At 38.8% G+C, this 17,533-nt stretch overlaps 1 protein-coding gene across 1 annotated transcript in view; it reads right to left on the bottom strand.

Moving 5' to 3' along the window:
- LOC307119570 (uncharacterized protein) overlaps positions 1 to 16,743 on the bottom strand; it is a gene marked incomplete at both ends in the record, with an annotated part of 36,604 nt that extends 19,861 nt beyond the window's left edge. The window contains 4 exons of the mRNA XM_079805912.1: positions 15,967 to 16,145; positions 16,229 to 16,327; positions 16,417 to 16,511; positions 16,616 to 16,743. Of these exons, the coding sequence (XP_079662038.1) occupies positions 15,967 to 16,145; positions 16,229 to 16,327; positions 16,417 to 16,511; positions 16,616 to 16,743 (501 nt within the window). The remainder of the gene's footprint in view (positions 1 to 15,966; positions 16,146 to 16,228; positions 16,328 to 16,416; positions 16,512 to 16,615) is intronic.
- Positions 16,744 to 17,533: the final 790 nt, after the last annotated feature.

The following is a 17,533-nucleotide window of genomic DNA, read 5'->3' as shown; positions in this document are numbered from 1 at the left end:
GACCTTTCTGTCAGAACCAGCATTAACTTCTTCTTGAGCAATTTGAGCTACAGTAGCTCGTCTGGACCACACGGGCCAGCCTTCACTCCCCACGTGCATCAATGAGCCTTGGCAGCCCATGACCCTGTCGCTGGTTCACCACTGTTCCTTTCTTGGACCACTTTTGATAGATACTGACCACTGCAGACCGGGAACACCCCACAAGAGCTGGAGTTTTGGAGATGCTCTGATCCAGTCATCTAGCATCACAATTTGGCCCTTGTCAAACTCGCTCAAATCCTTACGCTTGCCCATTTCTCCTGCTTCTAACACATCAACTTTAAAGACAAAATCTTCACTTGCTGCCTAATATATCCTACCCACTGACAGGTGCTGTGATGAAGAAATACTCAGTGTTATTCACTTCACCTGTCATAATGTTATGCCTATATTAATTTTTTTTTTATAAGGAGTCTTTTGGAATAAATAGCAGCTACGTATCAGATTTTCTTATCATTGAAATTAATAGGAAAATGTCTATGTAAGATGCTGTCTATGCACATCAAAGATTGACAAATCTAGCATTCTTAAATCTATAAACCCAGGTCAATTGTGTGGTTTAGTAACTTGCCGTCTCGGCAGGGGATCACTGCACATCCGGAGGCAAAGCGTGCGTCAGTGGTAGAAATCTCACATGTTCCTCACCCTTCTTGATCTCTCTGATTTGTCTGCACAGCTTGAGCTGAATGGGTCGGGAAACTCACCTCTATTCCCTGTCAAAGATGAGTACTTCTAACCGCTCTACATGCTCTGGCTTCCGGCCCCCATCAATTCCTTCGTCTTACAGAGAGGGAAGATGAGAGAGAGAGAAAAGCAGATTGAAAGCAACAGAGTAAGAAAGACTGTTCAATAAGGCTAAACATGCATTTGGGCTTTTTGGTACAGGCTGAACAGATCAAAAAATGACCAAATATCAAATTTCATACAGTCTCACTCAGGCAGAGTAAAAAACAACATGTTTTCCACAGTTCATCTTTACACACTGAAGCTTCACATTCTACTTCTCTTCACATTCTAAAACCACATTCACTACTGAAAGATCCGGATAGTGACTTCGGAATTTTCATTAAATCTCTATTATGTGTACAGAACCGAACAAGGTGATTCATTCCTGCATTTACTTATGGTTGTAACTCCCCAAACATTGCCGTATGTGTACATGACAATATTGAGCAACAAATGGAGTGATAAATTAAAATCAGAATTAGTTTACAGTCAGAATGAGCATCACTATTCATGTCAAGTCAAGTCAAGTCAGTCAAGTCAACTTGATTTATATAGCGCTTTTAACAATGCAGATTGTTTCAAAGCAGCTTCACAGTGTTAAACAGGAAAATAATGCAACATAATTTTATTCAGCCGTACAGCCATTCCGGAGCTCAAAACGGTGATGTCATCAGTTAATTTCAATTATCATACAATGACAGTGTGGGCTTTAGATCAGTAATTAGATCAGTACTTTAGTTTATATGGTTAATTTAGTTTAAAGGAACTGTATGTAAGAAATGTATTTCAATTAAACATAAAATGGCCCTGATATGTCACTAGACATTAAGAAATCATGTTAATTTCAAATACTTATATCACTGACAACGGTTGTCCGGCCAAGATATTGTCATTTTAAAAGTGAAGTTGCAGCCCTCAACTGATGTTGATGTTGACATGTTGTGTTTTGGCCTGAAGCGCCACCCTCCACCTGTCTACCAATCACGAAGTCAGTAGCGTTTCTGCATTCGGGTTGCCAGCTCTGCTCTAGTTACCACAGCTGCAGCTACAAACTTTTTGGATAAACAATGTCTAACTTTACGAAACCTAAACGACCGTTATGAATCAGAAAAACGTTGTGACAGTGTCCGAAATAAAACAAGGATTTGAGATGCCTTTGAAAGATAGAGACGGCTGAAAACGGAGAATAATTTGAAGACTGAAGCCAACGTTGCTAATTTTCTCCTGGACAGGTAAGGTTCATCTATGTTTGGCTAACTTGTACTTAATGTAAATGGACATTTCAAATATTCATGACAGTCGAACAAAGATATGCATGTTCGTGCAAGTAACATTAGGTTAGCGCAGATGGAGGAGGTGGGTCATTGAATTGAAAAGGTAACGTTAAGGAATTGTTTGGTAAATAAAAACGGCGAGTCGTCATTGCTAACATTAGTAATGCATTATCAGAGCCCTTTTCTCTGTCATTATGCTGGGACGCTGAGGAAAACAACATTAGCACGCCTATATATGGCAATGTGTAAACGTATTTGAGACAGTAGCCTAACGTTACCTCAGTAAAAATGATTCTTCATTCGTTCTTCGCATATATAGTGGACAAAACATGCTGCAAGTTGACCTGTATGACCATTGCTAATGTTATTTAGCTTTGCTGTAATTTTACTATAGTATTTTTTCATGTGGGAATGTACTGTCACATACGAGCGTTCATATTTACGATTATATTTGGCAAATGGCCATTAATACATTTTTGCGATTCATAATTACTTCACAAAACATCGCTCTTGAAGCATAAACATAATTAACAGAAAGAAAAAAAACTTACTGTGTACGACTCGTCACTTGCCATTGAAAGCTCCGTGTAGCAGCCTACGTTCCTGCTGGATCTTGCAGCCTATCTGGCAGCCTCGAGTCAGGGGAGGGGGAGAGGGGATACACCGGTCTACAGTAATTTGAAAGTGATTGCAGTACCAGTTTTGGCCACAGTCCTACATACAGCTCCTTTAATAATTAGATTTATTTGGATGTTTAGTTGAAAAATGTAGTGTCCCCAACTGAGCAAGCCAAGCCAGAGGCAACAGTGGCAAGGAACCCAAAACCCCATCAGGTGACCTAATGGAGAAAAATAAACCTTGGGAGAAACCAGGCTCAGTCGGGGTGCCATTTCTCCTCTGGCCAATTAACAAACAGCGTATGATTATTATTCTGGCAACTTTACAGGTCAGAGGTCATAATAGATAAAAGATCGGAGTCATCATGCTGGAGACGGGTTTATTGAGGATGATGTGTTGATTAAATAATTATTAAAGTGCAATATTCAAAGGATCGGAGGCAACACGCCGGAGACGGGTTTATTGAGGATGACATATCGATTTAACAATTATTAAATTGTAATATTCGAACAATCGGAGCCATCACGCCAGTATTCAGTACATCACTAAATATTCTAGTAAAAAAAAAAAGGTTAACTCTTTTGCTTATCTCACTTTGATCTCTGTTTGAAATATGTAACTTTGATAACATTTTATGAAATTTGAACTGCGACAGCAATACAGTCCAACAACAGAAATACAGAGGTGAAAAGAGGTGATGCCTGGAAAACGTGGTGAAGATGAGAATACGGAGGCAATCATGGTGGATTATGTGGGTAATCAACAATGGAAGCTGCTGGTACTTGAAGTGTGCTGGGTCTTAAGGGTCAATATTTGCACAAGTGAAATATGTTTCTCAGACATCATACTGGTTGAAGAAGGCATGGAGAAAAGAAGATCCATGACAACTCACCAGAGCCAATTAATAGAACCCCTCGTCTGAGTGGGCTGAAGAGACAGGGTTAAGTCCACTGGGCCTCTAATTAGAAAGCCGTATGGGCTGAGACCAAGGAGCTCGCGCTAAACCCACACATCACTTAATCCTCATTAAAACTGCTGTATCGTCACAGTAAGAATTTCAACATGTGGATTTCACCATTTGAAATGGCATTACTCAACGTCCATAATGCACATTAATAATTAATCCATTACGGATAATCACCATGCTGAGAACAGCTGTGAAACCAGTATCATTAAGGATACATTAAACGGTACCATTGTTTTCAATGATGCCATTTGCGTGAATCAAAAAATTATTCTAAGGCTAGTGTGGACAAAACATGTAGTTGTCTCTGGAGAATTTTTAGACATGCTTGGTCAATCTTTGTGATTGCGATGTGAGACTTTTCCGGTGTTACACCAGATTCTGTGACCATCGTATTATGTGACTGTAGAGGGCGTGGTTGTCACTGTGCTGTGGGATCTATGCAAATAGCGTACGTTCTGACTTTAAGTCAAAGAAGGTAAAGTCTGTGCAGAACTTTTGTTATTCACATCATAAATTCTTATTTGCCTGTCCAAATTAAATCCAATGCGGTTGTTTGCAGAGTAGCCTACAAGTGTGTTTCAAATGACAACCTTATTAATGATGTTTAATTCGGTGGCTACCCATTGCTGCGCATTAAACATTTGCGAAAGAACACCCCTGGCACCCATGCACGTTATCGAGAGCACACTTGGAGTAAAGATTTTTTTCTCAGAAGTAATATTTATTTATTGAATAACCAAAATTAGTAGCCTGACGTCGTCATACTCAATTCTAGTCAGAATATGAGTCTGATACTGCTCCGTTGGGCTGTGATTATGGGGCGTGTTTCAACCGAACCAGGAAAGACCTCAATTGGATAGACCTACAACCAATCAGAGCAACGGAGCGACGCATAACGTTAGTTGTCAAATGTCAACAGAACTCAACTGCACTGTGTTGCCATGTCCGCGGGTTGAAGCGACCCCAATTATGGGACATACAGACCCAGGAATGCGATTTTTAGCTGCCAGCCCTGCCAAAATAACACATATTTTACCCCCCAAATGCTTTTTTCCCGGAGAACCCCCCCTGGAAAGCTATTGGGCTTGTTTTTGGCTAGTTTTGAGGAACGTTAGCAATTGGGCGGGTTTTGTTGTAAAAACTTGGCAACCCTGTCTGCACGCACGCTGGAATAAGTAGCCTAACGTTAGAAGAAAAAGATGAGTGTAAACGATCTTTGCCGGTGTTGTAAAAAAAGAATTTAAGGATACACCGAGTACTTACCAACACGATCATCATTTCTGAGAGAAATAGTAAAGGTGAATGCATATACGAACAAGTTCTCCGTTTAGGATAAGAACAAACTCAACCCAAGCGCCTTTGATGACGTGATTGATTACGTTACTGTTGATCATCTGTCCATCATCGTCTAAAGCCCGCCCTGACAATTTCATTGGTCCGAACAGTTTCTGTTCGGGCATAATTACTTCTCTATGGATCAAGTCCAGACCGAACTGCTCGAGTAAAAATGTTGTGGGTGGGGCTAAGTTCGGCTGGCATCCAGGCTACAAAATTAGGCTAATAAAACAACAAAATATTAATCTCACCGGACATGTTACCCATTGAGCATGTTTGGGATGCTCTGGATGAGCGTATACGACATTTCGTTCTCCATATTCACTCTTGTAATGTCTGATCTCCTCTGTTTCATACAATAGAAATAATTTTGGTCTGACATGAACGCCAAAAGACATACAGCATAGACACCAAATCTGATGAGGCTATTTTAAAGGTCACCGAAATCAGTTACCCCCTTCTATTTCACCCAGTATGACTGTGATGTTCTCCAAATTCACTCTGGTGATGTCTGACCTCCTAAGTTTCATACAGTACTATATAAAATAATTGACTCTATTTTAGTTATTGAGTGTGAATTTGAATCAAACTGATGAAATTGAATTGACTAAATTACAAATAAAAGAAATTCAATGCAAGTAATGCGTTTTGGGAAATTAAGTGTTATTCTACTCTGGTCCACAAAAGTTATCTGGAGTATCTATTAACACTTAGTGCACCATAGTTATCTGTCTACTTAATCTTACATACACTATATTGTCAAACGTTTTGGGACACCCCTCCAAATCATTGAATTTAGGTGTTCCAATCACTTCTATGGCCACAGGTGTATAACATCAAGCACCTAGGCACGCAGACTGCTTCTACAAACATTTGTGAAAGAATGGAATAGGTTGCTACCTGTTCAATAAATCCATTCATGAAATTTCCTCACTACTAAATATTCCACGGTCAACTGTTAGTGGTATTTTAACAAAGTGGAAGCAATTGGGAACAACAGCAACTCAGCCACGAAGTGGTAGGTCACACAATAACACAGAGCGGGATCAGCGCATGAGTCAACAGCTACAGACCTCCGAACTTCGTGTGGCCTTCAGATTAGCTCAAGAACAGTGCGTAGAGAGCTTCATGGAATGGGTTTCGATGGCCGAGCAGCTGCATCCAAGCCTTACGTCACCAAGTGCAATGCAAAGCGTCGGATGCAGTGGTGTAAAGCCACTGGACTCTAGAGCAGTGGAGTGAAAGGAACTCTTAATGCGTCTGCATACCAAGACATTTTGGACAATTTCATGCTCCTAACTTTGTGGGAACAGTTTGGGGATGGCCCCTTCTTATTCCAACATGACTGCGTGCCAGTGCACAAAGCAAGGACCATAAAGACATGGATGAATGAGTTTGGTTTGGAGGAACTTGACTGGCCTGCACAGAGTCCCGACCTCAACCCGATAGAACACCTTTAGGATGAATTAGAGCGGAGACTGTGAGCCAGGCCTTCTTGTCCAACAATCAGTGCCTGACCTCACAAATGCGCTTCTAGAAGATTGGTATACAATTCCCATAAACACACTCCTAAACCTTGTGGAAAGCCTTCCCAGAAGAGTTGAAGCTTTTATAGCAGCAAAGGGTGGGCTAGCTCCACATGAAACCCTACGGATTAAGAATTGGATGTCATTAAAGTTAATGTGCATGTAAAGGCAGATGTCCCAAAACTTTTGGCAACATAGTGTATGTCCCAAATGTCAAGGTTTTTAAAAGTTTTTACTAAACTTTCATACAAGGTTGTCAAGCATGGATTAGAAAAAAGATCATATGAATTTCTCTGAAAATTTAAATAATTTTAGTTCTACTTTCTCACATTCAAATTCAAAATAGCATACAACCCTGGTAAATATACAAGATATTACTCTAGTTCTGTTTACTGCAAAGTCACTGTAATAAATCACAAATGCAATGAATTGAACAAAGTTTTTGTGAAATAATGACAAGTAGAGGAATATACTGTAAATTAACATTTTCAATTGAAGTTAATGACACCCAGCCCTACTGTATTCCACACTGTGTTAGAGAGATGTCCCCGCTTTTGCGCCCCATGCCCGGCCCGCAGACTCGCTCCTACGGCTCCTTCATTAGCTTTTATGTTGCTAAATAATGAATGCACAGTCGATGATGGAGTGCATCTGTGGGGAGCCTGCGCTACATTTCGGAGATGATTTACATTCACTTCATTTAGGTAAGCCAGCAAAAGGGTTTCCTGTTCACTGTGATTTCTTTGCCCTTTCCCCTTCTTCCCCTATTTTCCCTTTCTGCTTCCAGCCAAGGTTATGACAGATTCGTCGGATTTACTGCTGCTTCACATCTCCATCTGCATGAGCTGACATTTATATGTCGCCTGCTTGATCAAACAGACATGTAAGTTGGCCATAAAGTCATCTGTCTGGTGGAGGTATGCCAGAGTTAGGTCGACTTTGTTGAAGGGGGCCTGGAAATGAGACACTGGGGACTTGAAGGGGTTTGACTGAGACTTAGAGAGAGCCAGAGAAACTGCTTGAATCCCTGGTTTGACACTTGTGAGTGCTTTTCCTAACCACATGGGTGTCCTTTCTAGGACAGCACCTATTCTAAGAGAGTTGGAGAGAAAGTATGTGCTTGTGTACTTGTAGGCAACATGAGTGACTGTCCCTGGAAGATGGAAAAGGCTTATTTTCTCTCTCCTTCAGCTGTAATTCCAGAAGCTTACATTATACAGTATGCCATTTTGCAATGCGAGTACTGCCTGCTCATCTCATACGCCTCAGGTAAACTTCTGACAACAACAGGCGATCTGTTTAAAGAAACAATTATAGTTCATGAGTTAACCCTTACATATAATCAGATGTGGTATAAAGTGTGCATATTTGGCGTGCTGTCCAAGGGGAGGGCTCCGAGCTCGGAATTTTGCCTGAACCCAGAGTACACCCCCCATCCCTGACTATGATAGGAAAATATTATGTGATGAGTTGGGGTAGTGGAGGGATGTTGGAAAACTTTCTTTGGACAGAGGTAAGGCAGCTATATATACACATCCTTTCGTGCTAATTAGGTTGATTATTTGAACATGCTCCTCCAATCTTTATTAAAACTTCATTTTGTTTCTGTTAGTGTGGTTCATGAATAAGTGAGAACGCTTCGATCCTAACATGGTGTGCACCAAACAAGCAGATAGAGACCACTGAAAAGATGGGTCTTGGTCCGCTTCCAAACGAACTCTGGAATTAAATATGAACGCAATGCTAATTGACTAGTAGACTTTAATGCTCTGCCATGACACTTTAAGCTTGATGTCGACTAGTCGCTGGTCATGGCCTACACTCTAAAATAAAAATGGTGCTATATGGCACTAAAAGTGGTTCTTGGCTCGTAATCATAATGGATCCACTTTTGGTGCTATATAGCACCATATCTTAACAGGTTCTGTATAATATAGAGGTGCTATATAGCACCTCAGTCATCCTAAAGAACTGCTGAAGAACCACTGAAGAACCACTGAAGCACCCAGATTTGGTGCTATACAGCACTTAAAGTGGTTCCCCTATGATTACGAGCCAAAGAACCACTTTTAGAGCTATATAGCACCATTTTTTTAGAGTGTATAGGGAGCAACAGGGTAAGTCTACTTTTATGCTCCGTTTCAAACGAGATAGAGAAATGCATAGTCAGAGAGTGCTCCATATGTTTGATTATACCATCGGGATGCTCAATATTGATTATTGACTTCATGTTTTAAACAGCTTATTGTAAACGTATTGTAAAGCTTATTGTATCATTCAGTAGCACAGAAAAGTATTGTCAACACTGTTCTATGATTTATCAATACAATAGCTTAGAAACTGAAAAGTTCGTATAAATATCATATATTTCTTAGTAACTAAAACCCGCAGCTTCACTATTAGTAGAGAGACGCTGCCAGGTAGAATCAATTCACACGCAATAGCTCTCTCACTAATGCATTCATATAAATGTAGCCCAATCTTTACTGTAACTTTATCTGTATCTGATTTAGAACGAGCAGAATTTACATTTTCACTCCCAAGACCGATAAAAGGCACTTAAAACGTTGTTACAAAGTTCATCTCACCACAGTGACTCTACAATAATCTTACGATGCGACGACAATAGTTTTTGTGCGCAAAAAAAAATCAAAATAACACCTTTATCCAACTTGTTATTGCCTTCCGTGTGTGTGCCTCCACGATGCATGCGCGAGAATATGACGCAGATCCGGCGTTCGGACAGATGACCCAGAAGCGATTTGTTTACAATCAGAGGAAGACTCGCGTGTCTAAGCTGTTGGATTCTACATTGATCGTGCTTTAGGTCTTGGCTTAGTTCTCAAAATGTGACTAAAGTGCGCATTTCATGGATTCCCGAACCCTGGTGCTACGTCATATTCTCGCGCATGCGTCGTGGAGGCACACGCGGAAGGCAATAACAAGCTGGATAAAGGTGTTATTTAGATTTTTTTTCGCACAAAAACTATTGTCGTCGCATCGTAAGATTATTGTAGAGTCACTGTGGTGAGATGGACTTTGTAACGACGTTTTAAGTGCCTTTTTATCAGTCTTGGGAGTGAAAATGTACTGAATGCCAATGGAGGCCTATCTGAAGCCTTTCTCAGCCATCAGCTTTCAACAAAAATATCTTCATTTGTGTTACGGATATGAACGGAGGTCTTACGGGTGTCGAACGACATAAGGGTGAGTAATTAATGACATAATTTTCATTTTTGGGTGAACTAACCCTTTAACTACTATGTACTAACATTTTTATTAATAATTTTATACATTGCACTTACATACATACATGTGTACATACATGTTTTTATATTATACTTACATTTTTAAAAATACCTTCATGTAATTACATCTGTAATTCATTTCTTTAGTTACATTTGTAATTACACTGTTGACACTTCCCTTACACCTAACCCTACCCTTAAACTTACCCATACCACCACACCTGTCCCTAACTTTACCTGTATCCCACCTCAATATCAGCAAAGGTGTTTTTTTTTAACACAGTAAGTATGTACTTGTACTTATTTTTTGATGTAAGTACATAGTAGTTAAGACCACCTAATATAAAGTGGGGCCAAAATAAATTATAAAAAAATAAGCTGTTGTGTAGGAGCAATAACCTTGTGGAAAGCGCTGTGTCATATGCCATAGCTGTGCATTAGGTCTCAGCTTGAGTGGCAGGCTTATTTGTTCATTGATGATGTCATCAGCGACTAGTCGACGTCGACTCGACTTTCATCACATAAATGTTGACTTCAAAAAATCTGAAGTTGTTCAAGCCCTAGACTAAATGGGTTTGTTTTTTTGGTCTTGATCAAACAAATCGAACTACTAGTGTGAACACACTCTAAATCTTCATATCCAGCCCAACCAGTACACGTTAGCATACTTTAAAAAAAGAGCGTAATGTTTTCTGGCACTTAACTGAATGTTAAGTAAGGGATAATGTACATCCAGTCTGTTGTTATCTGGGAATAACATACCACTGGAATGTGCGATTGACCAATCAGAATCAAGTATTCCACAGAGCCGTGTAATAATTGCAATTAAATGAAAATGTATTATTGCTTAAAATTATATTGAATGCAATTAGCTGGACTTTAGAGTGCTTTTTTACCCACTTAAGTAGGCCTTAAATAAATCTTTATATTGCTTCCATTGCTGTGACACTTTTGAAACACTGTTATCGTGCCAATGTAGTGACAAGCATTTTTGGTAAACTAAAATATGCTTTAATGTAATTTCTTTTGAAACCTGTATGTCATATATTTACATTTGTAAATAGACATTTGAAATGATGCTGTGATGTAGTACATTTAAGATATATTTACTTGAAATGTAATATTGAATAACACACTATATCTACAGCATACTAACACATTTTAAATGATAATCAACTCAAGTACTTAACATGTCCTTTAGAATGTTAGTACTTACTTAAAGCATGGCAAAAAGATTAATAAAGATAAAGATAATGACTGATTAAAAATCGTTGCAAAAAATGTGTTGTTTTTTTTGATGAACATATTTAAAATTGCTGAAAACATCAGACAGATGTCTTTCTAACATTTGTCAGGGAATGCTTCTGTGACTTATTGGAGGTGAGAAAATGTTCTACAAAATATACAGGAAAATGTAGCAAACATTGAATACACATCTTAGAAATGTAAGAGTGTGGTAATGGTATAATGTATGCATTGGAATCTTGGATATAGCAGTCTAGGGCCTATACTTCATTGAACTTTTGTGCCCATCACAGAAGTTGTGACGAGAAGCATTTTCCCAGAGCACAATGGCTGAAGTTGCGAATTTAAAAAGTCAAACAGGCCCAGGTAAGGCGATCGATTTCAATTCACTGAGGAGTTCAGGACCACAATTGATGTCAGAGCTGTTCAATATGACTTCTTGTCCAAGCATTCACATTGTCTTTGGAGCAATTGTTGGCAACAGCGAACGCAGAGGTCAAGTGCGGTACATGCTCTCCCAGCACAGTCGGTATGAATCTGTCAGGCAGCTGCCAATGTCTGGGCTCACAGTGGAGGTTGCCAATTAGTATGCCCTCTCTCGACTGCCCACGGAGAGCTGAAGAAGGCATCCAGCACACCTGTCAATATTTATTGTTCCAACAAAATGCATCATTCAACGCCATCTGCTCCTGGCCAGAGTAAGCCTAGAGATTTGACGTGGTGACACTTACTTTGTGCCTAATCAATTAATTTCTCTAAAATATCTATCTAAATATTCATGCAATATGGCAAATTTTCCCTATGAAACTATGAAAATCCGAAGCAATAAACCACCATCAGGATGGCACATCTGACTACTATCCAATAAGCCTTAGACCTTTTATATCATTTTTTTTAGGATGAAATAAGAGCCTGCAACCATTGTAAGCATGTGCTATGTACTACAGATTGCCTTGCTCCCAGGTCAAAGGGATAAGGGCCTAAAAAAAGGGTTAAGGCCTACAAATTGTGATTTTTGTCACATTCGGTTAATGCAAGACAGACCATTGAAAGTTGAGGGATTAGTGTTGATATGGGAAACTGTCAGTTGCGTGAACCACCACCATTTTCATTCCGATGTCCATGAGTGGCATACTGTACATAATTGTGTGTAAAAAGCCACCAGATCAAGAACGTTCTTTTAACCCTTAGCGTTATGGACTGCAGAGAGTGCTTGGAGGTGCCTTTGAAGGTATGTTGCCCAAAATACGTTGCTCAACTATAATCTATTTATGGTTCATGAAATTGCATCCCAAGGGACTATTCAGGTTTTACTTGACAAATTCAAAGCCCACACTACATTATGTCAGCGTAATTTATGAAGGTGACCTTGAAGATGCATTATTGGGGTGATCACAGAAACACACACAACACATCAAATGATCCATTCTCTCTCCTGACACCAGCTCTATAGGTGGATTTCCTCGGTTTTCCTGGGTCACTCTTCCGTGGAGACTTTCTCCCTGATGGATCACTGCTGGAACAGGATGGATGGCATCTTATCCCTTGTCTGGTGCCTGACATTTCACCCTTTCTTTTCCATTCATCTATCATCCACAATGGCAATTTGTTATGGTGCAGTAGCCACTGTGTACTCTACAAATACAAGTATGTGAAAAGAGAAAAAGTCAAAAGTATGCTTCAATTGTCCGTTTGTCGGTAGTGCTCACTTCCAGCACACATAAAGTACATTTTGACATCACCAAAATCCAAAAGTGCATGTAGCCTGTGGTGGAAATTTATGTTGGGGAATGCAATTTTTTTTTAAACAATGGCAATGGATGTGTTATAAGTAATATGGAAATTCTTATAATTGTATTATTATATAATTCCTAATTTATGCTCTCAAAATAATATTATTATGCTATAATCTGAAATGTCGATGTGCCCTGTGCATAATTATGCTTCTAGGAAGGTCAAGGGTATTTTAAACAAAAGGCCTCAGATGGTAGTGGAATGAGTATACTTTGTAATTCCCGTGGCCATACTAAGGCCATGCACTGTATGCTTATTACATTGTTAAATAGTATAGATGTCACTTCAGTGATTAAACTGGGAAAACTGTCAGCTGCAAGTCAGGCTAGTATGAGGACACATCCACACGAAGCCAAAGCTTTCACTATCCAATCATTTTTTTCCCTTGTCTCAAGAAAAATCTGTGTACACATGAAACCACTGAAACTGACTCAAAACGATGTAGTATATATGTCAGACCAGTATGTGGCGCTGCAATTCTGCCACAGATATACACTAAAAACGGAGAAGAAGACTTGGAGCATGGGCATGTAGGGGCTGCGTTCCACTCTACTTTTAGACACACACTTGTAAACATCCCTAAGCACTTCTCTTCACTTCAGGAAATTCCTGCCACCATTTTGAAGTGTGTTCCACTTTGTGAAGTGGACGATGGAAGCACATGTCTGACTAGGGTCGAGACGTGGGGTGATGACATCATCGTGTCACAAAATATACGGATTGGCTGTATACACGAAAACGCAAGGGTGTCGTTTTCAGATTTATCCACTCTGGGTAAAAAAAATAGCGGTTTCAGCTTCCAAAAATGCCGGATCTGTCTGGACGAAATGCCGATACGATACAAAATTATGTATACAGCTAATCGCGCCTCTGTGTGTGCGGGGCCTGAGTGTAACCAATCAAATTTTGTAGATTGTTGTAAAGCACATGCAAGTGTCATGCAACTTGGTTATTTTAAACAGGTAACACTTTACAATAACAGTACATGAATAATCATGTATTAATACATGAATTAATGATTAATTAAACATGAACTCATGATTAGTGAAGATATGAACTAATCATGAACAAATGAGGAGCTATCATGAACTAAGACAGGAGTCAAATGGGTAATGTATGGGTAAACTAAATCAAACAGGCTTTCTAAGAATGAATAACAAATATTTTGACTTTGAAATACATTTTAAAATGTATTATTGTAATAATTTAAACAATTTTTATCAGAAGCTTCATCATAAATATTACTGAAAGCCACAGGAATAGTTTTTCATTACTTTCACTGATCACCCTTATCATAGAAAATACTAAATCTGCTATATTTTATCTCAAAAGGTCTCTGTTTTGTGATATTCTCTTTCCCATCAAACTAAACCTACCGTGACTTATAACAGTTTCTGAGAAATCAGTTCCCAAAAAATAACCAAACAGGAAACATGCAGTAAAGTCAGGAAGTGAGGGATCGTCTGCTGGGAACCGTACAGTTCTCTCTCCAGCCAGACACAGGCCGTGATGATACTGTACCTCCATTCTCTTAACTGGGTTGAATACTAGTTAGTTACATGTGTATTTGATAAGTTTAAGATAAATCATGAGCTGAATTTGGTAAGTAGTTAACAGTGAATTAAACATGATGTGCCCCCTCAAGTAAAGTCATGACACAATGATGCATTAACAAGCCATGAGTTGATGTTAGTGTATGGTTAGTTAATAGTGAATTAATCATGATGTGCCTCCTAAAGTAAAGTCATGACATAGTCATACAGTAACAAGCCATTAGTTGATGTTAGTGTATGGTAAGATAACCATGAGATAGTAATGTCGTGCCCCCTGAAGTAAAGTCATGACACAATGATGGACTAACAATTAATTCATTACAAAATGAATAAACATATACACTAAGAATCCTTATTCCTTTACACCCTTGGTACAAAGAAAACAAACAAAGATAAAAAGTATTTGTAGGCTAGTTCTTTTATTTATATTTATATAATTAAACATGGACTTAAAAGAAAGCCCAAACATACCTGTAAAGACCCACATAAGGCATGTTTACATGTAAAACAGGGCGCATCCACCGGCTAATGCTAATCGAAGCATATAAGTTACATTTGAACAATTAAAAGATACAGTTAATTAAAGTACACACCTCCAGAAATATTCCAATACAACAATCATACAAACATGTCTTAAATTATTATTTCGGTTAACCAAAGCAGTCGACATATATTATTTGATGAAAATGCCAGCAATACCGAAGGAACACAACTAACACGCTAGGAGCACCGAGAGCGCCACTAATGAGTGTCCCACCAGAAACAAACCCTACATACTGTAGTTCCGGGAAGAAAACTAGCTGTGACTAAACGTAGCCTAATTGAACTATAAAAATCTAAAAACGGTTTATATCAAATTAAAATGATTAGTGATAGTTATTAGTCTATTTTCCACGTTTGATTTGACAAATGTGTGTAATTAATGGCTCACAAAAATGGCTAAAAATCACAAAGCTGCAGATGGCAGATTATAATAGGCTATTACAGTTTAAATTATGACAGTATTAAATCACATGTTTAATTCAAACACTGCATGAAAAGTGGGATTTTCGACCCCATAAACGCCTGTATACTCCTGGAAATCTCCCTAATTTTCGGCAGTTTTCGACAATTTAGAGGCAGCGAACGTCGCGTTCGTCTGTGCCACAAATTGTCGTAAACGAACCATGACGTAGGTGGAGAGCCCCCCGCTGAGAGACCGCGCGGAGGTGCGACGCCTCTAATTTGCATATGAATAGCAGCGAAACCAGAGAGTCAACGGCCAGACTTGAATTTACTCACTCACTATTGGCTGAAGCCACTACATTTAAAAAAGAAAAATCCCTCGTGATTGGTTGGCAGATCACTGCAAACCAATCATTATTGGTCCCCCTGGCTCATTATAAATGTAAACCCCAATAATAATAATAATAAATATATAATTTATGTTGTAATAATTTGTTTCATATTAATGTTATTGTGCTATGAAGTATTCATACCATCAAGGAATATATGGGAAAATTATACGGACCGTGCCGTTTATTCAAACAAGGGGCTTCATTTATAAGCATACAGCTGTTCATTCAAAGAAAGAGCTTCATTTATAAAACACAGCGGTTTACTCAAAGAAAGAGCTTTATTGTTAAACACACAACTATGTACAGTGCAGCAGTAATGTCTCGTAATGTAAAGTTCGTCGAGCTCCAGGCTGCGAGAGCGCGGTGGCCGCACAATCCATCCAGACACCCCGTCAACAAAGCCGTCTTCCTCGTCAGACATGAGTTCAATGGCCGCGGACTTCCAAACGTCCACCTCATCCAGCACACTCTTGCTTCCAGCAACTGTAATACAATCCATAAAGACAATAAGCAACCTGAAAAATACTCACATTGACAAAAAACGGATCTAATATAATAAATCTTACCCTTTTTCTTCTTGATCGACTCCGAGCTAAACTTCGCAGTTTCAGGTTGTTTGTATCTGAAGCTCCGGCGTGTCGATTCATAATACGTCTTACAGGCAGCTGGAAAACAATTACATGAGACTGGTATTAATAAAAACAGTCACGGTAAAATTAAACAAGGAATGAGAAACACATTAGAAGTTACTTACACACAATTTCGTCGTGATCAGCGGTTAAATCTGGACTCGCGGAAATCTCTCCAAGCAGATAAGAGCTCACGGCTTCGTTATGAGGCGAGGATAGTCTGTGTAAACAAAATGTGCAGTTTTAAGCTCGGATCTATTAACGCATCCATTTCCTTATACAGCTGAATAAAAGCATATTCTTTAAATCGTAACGTTACATTACCCATGCTGTGGTTCATAGCGGCTGCAGTTTGCCTCAGAGTTATGAAGACGAAGACAGCCTCCTGAAAATGAGTCCAAAAAGTTCGTCGCGTCCATGCAGAGATTGAGTTGAAGACGGTGTCCTGTCATTGTTGATCACGAAAAAGGAAAGCAGCAAAAAACATAAAAAAATAGTTTAAAGCTCGTCTTCTACGCGTCATGGCCATGACCTCGACCTCGCACCTCATTGGACTAGGGCTCTGATATGGAACGCGCCCGGGGCCAAATCTCTTTATACGAAACGCGTGACTTATGATCGTTTCAACCTTCAACACGCCCTGTTTTCCGCTTCACGCACAGTTTTAACATGTTAAGAAGACACATTTGAACGTGTTTCTTAACGCGCACATTCTGTACATGTCGAAGTGTAATATTTTTTTTTTTAAAGCAGACTTACCTTTAGATGTAGCCTAGGCTACATACATATTAATATAAGATATTAATTAATTGTTTAACTGACTACTGTGCTAGAGTAAAGTAGCCTAATGTTACAATATATATTAAGTAAATGCTTAATATTATACAATTATTATAATTTATCTATATGGGTTATTGTTTGTTTTTTAAAGTTAGGCTATATATAATTTCTAAAAGTATAGGCTAATTTACACAGCACATATTTATAACTGAAAACACACACAACTTTATTCACTTTCACATAATAATGTTTTTGTAATTTGGTGTTTAGTTTGTTGTATAGTTTGTTTATACTGTTCTGTCTCTGTTTTGTTTCCAGGAACATCTGATGAGTGCTATAATAAAATGACTTCATTATATTTAAAATATGTTTTGATATTCATTTTATTTATATTATTGATATTTTATTTACCCATAAACGTGTCTTTAGGAAGCCATAAGTTATAGAGACAAGAATAACTTT

This window comes from Gobio gobio (genome assembly GCF_949357685.1).
Source record: "Gobio gobio genome assembly, chromosome: 23".
In the NCBI taxonomy this organism is placed as follows: domain Eukaryota; kingdom Metazoa; phylum Chordata; class Actinopteri; order Cypriniformes; family Gobionidae; genus Gobio; species Gobio gobio.
This window is presented reverse-complemented; position numbering and strand designations above follow the sequence as displayed.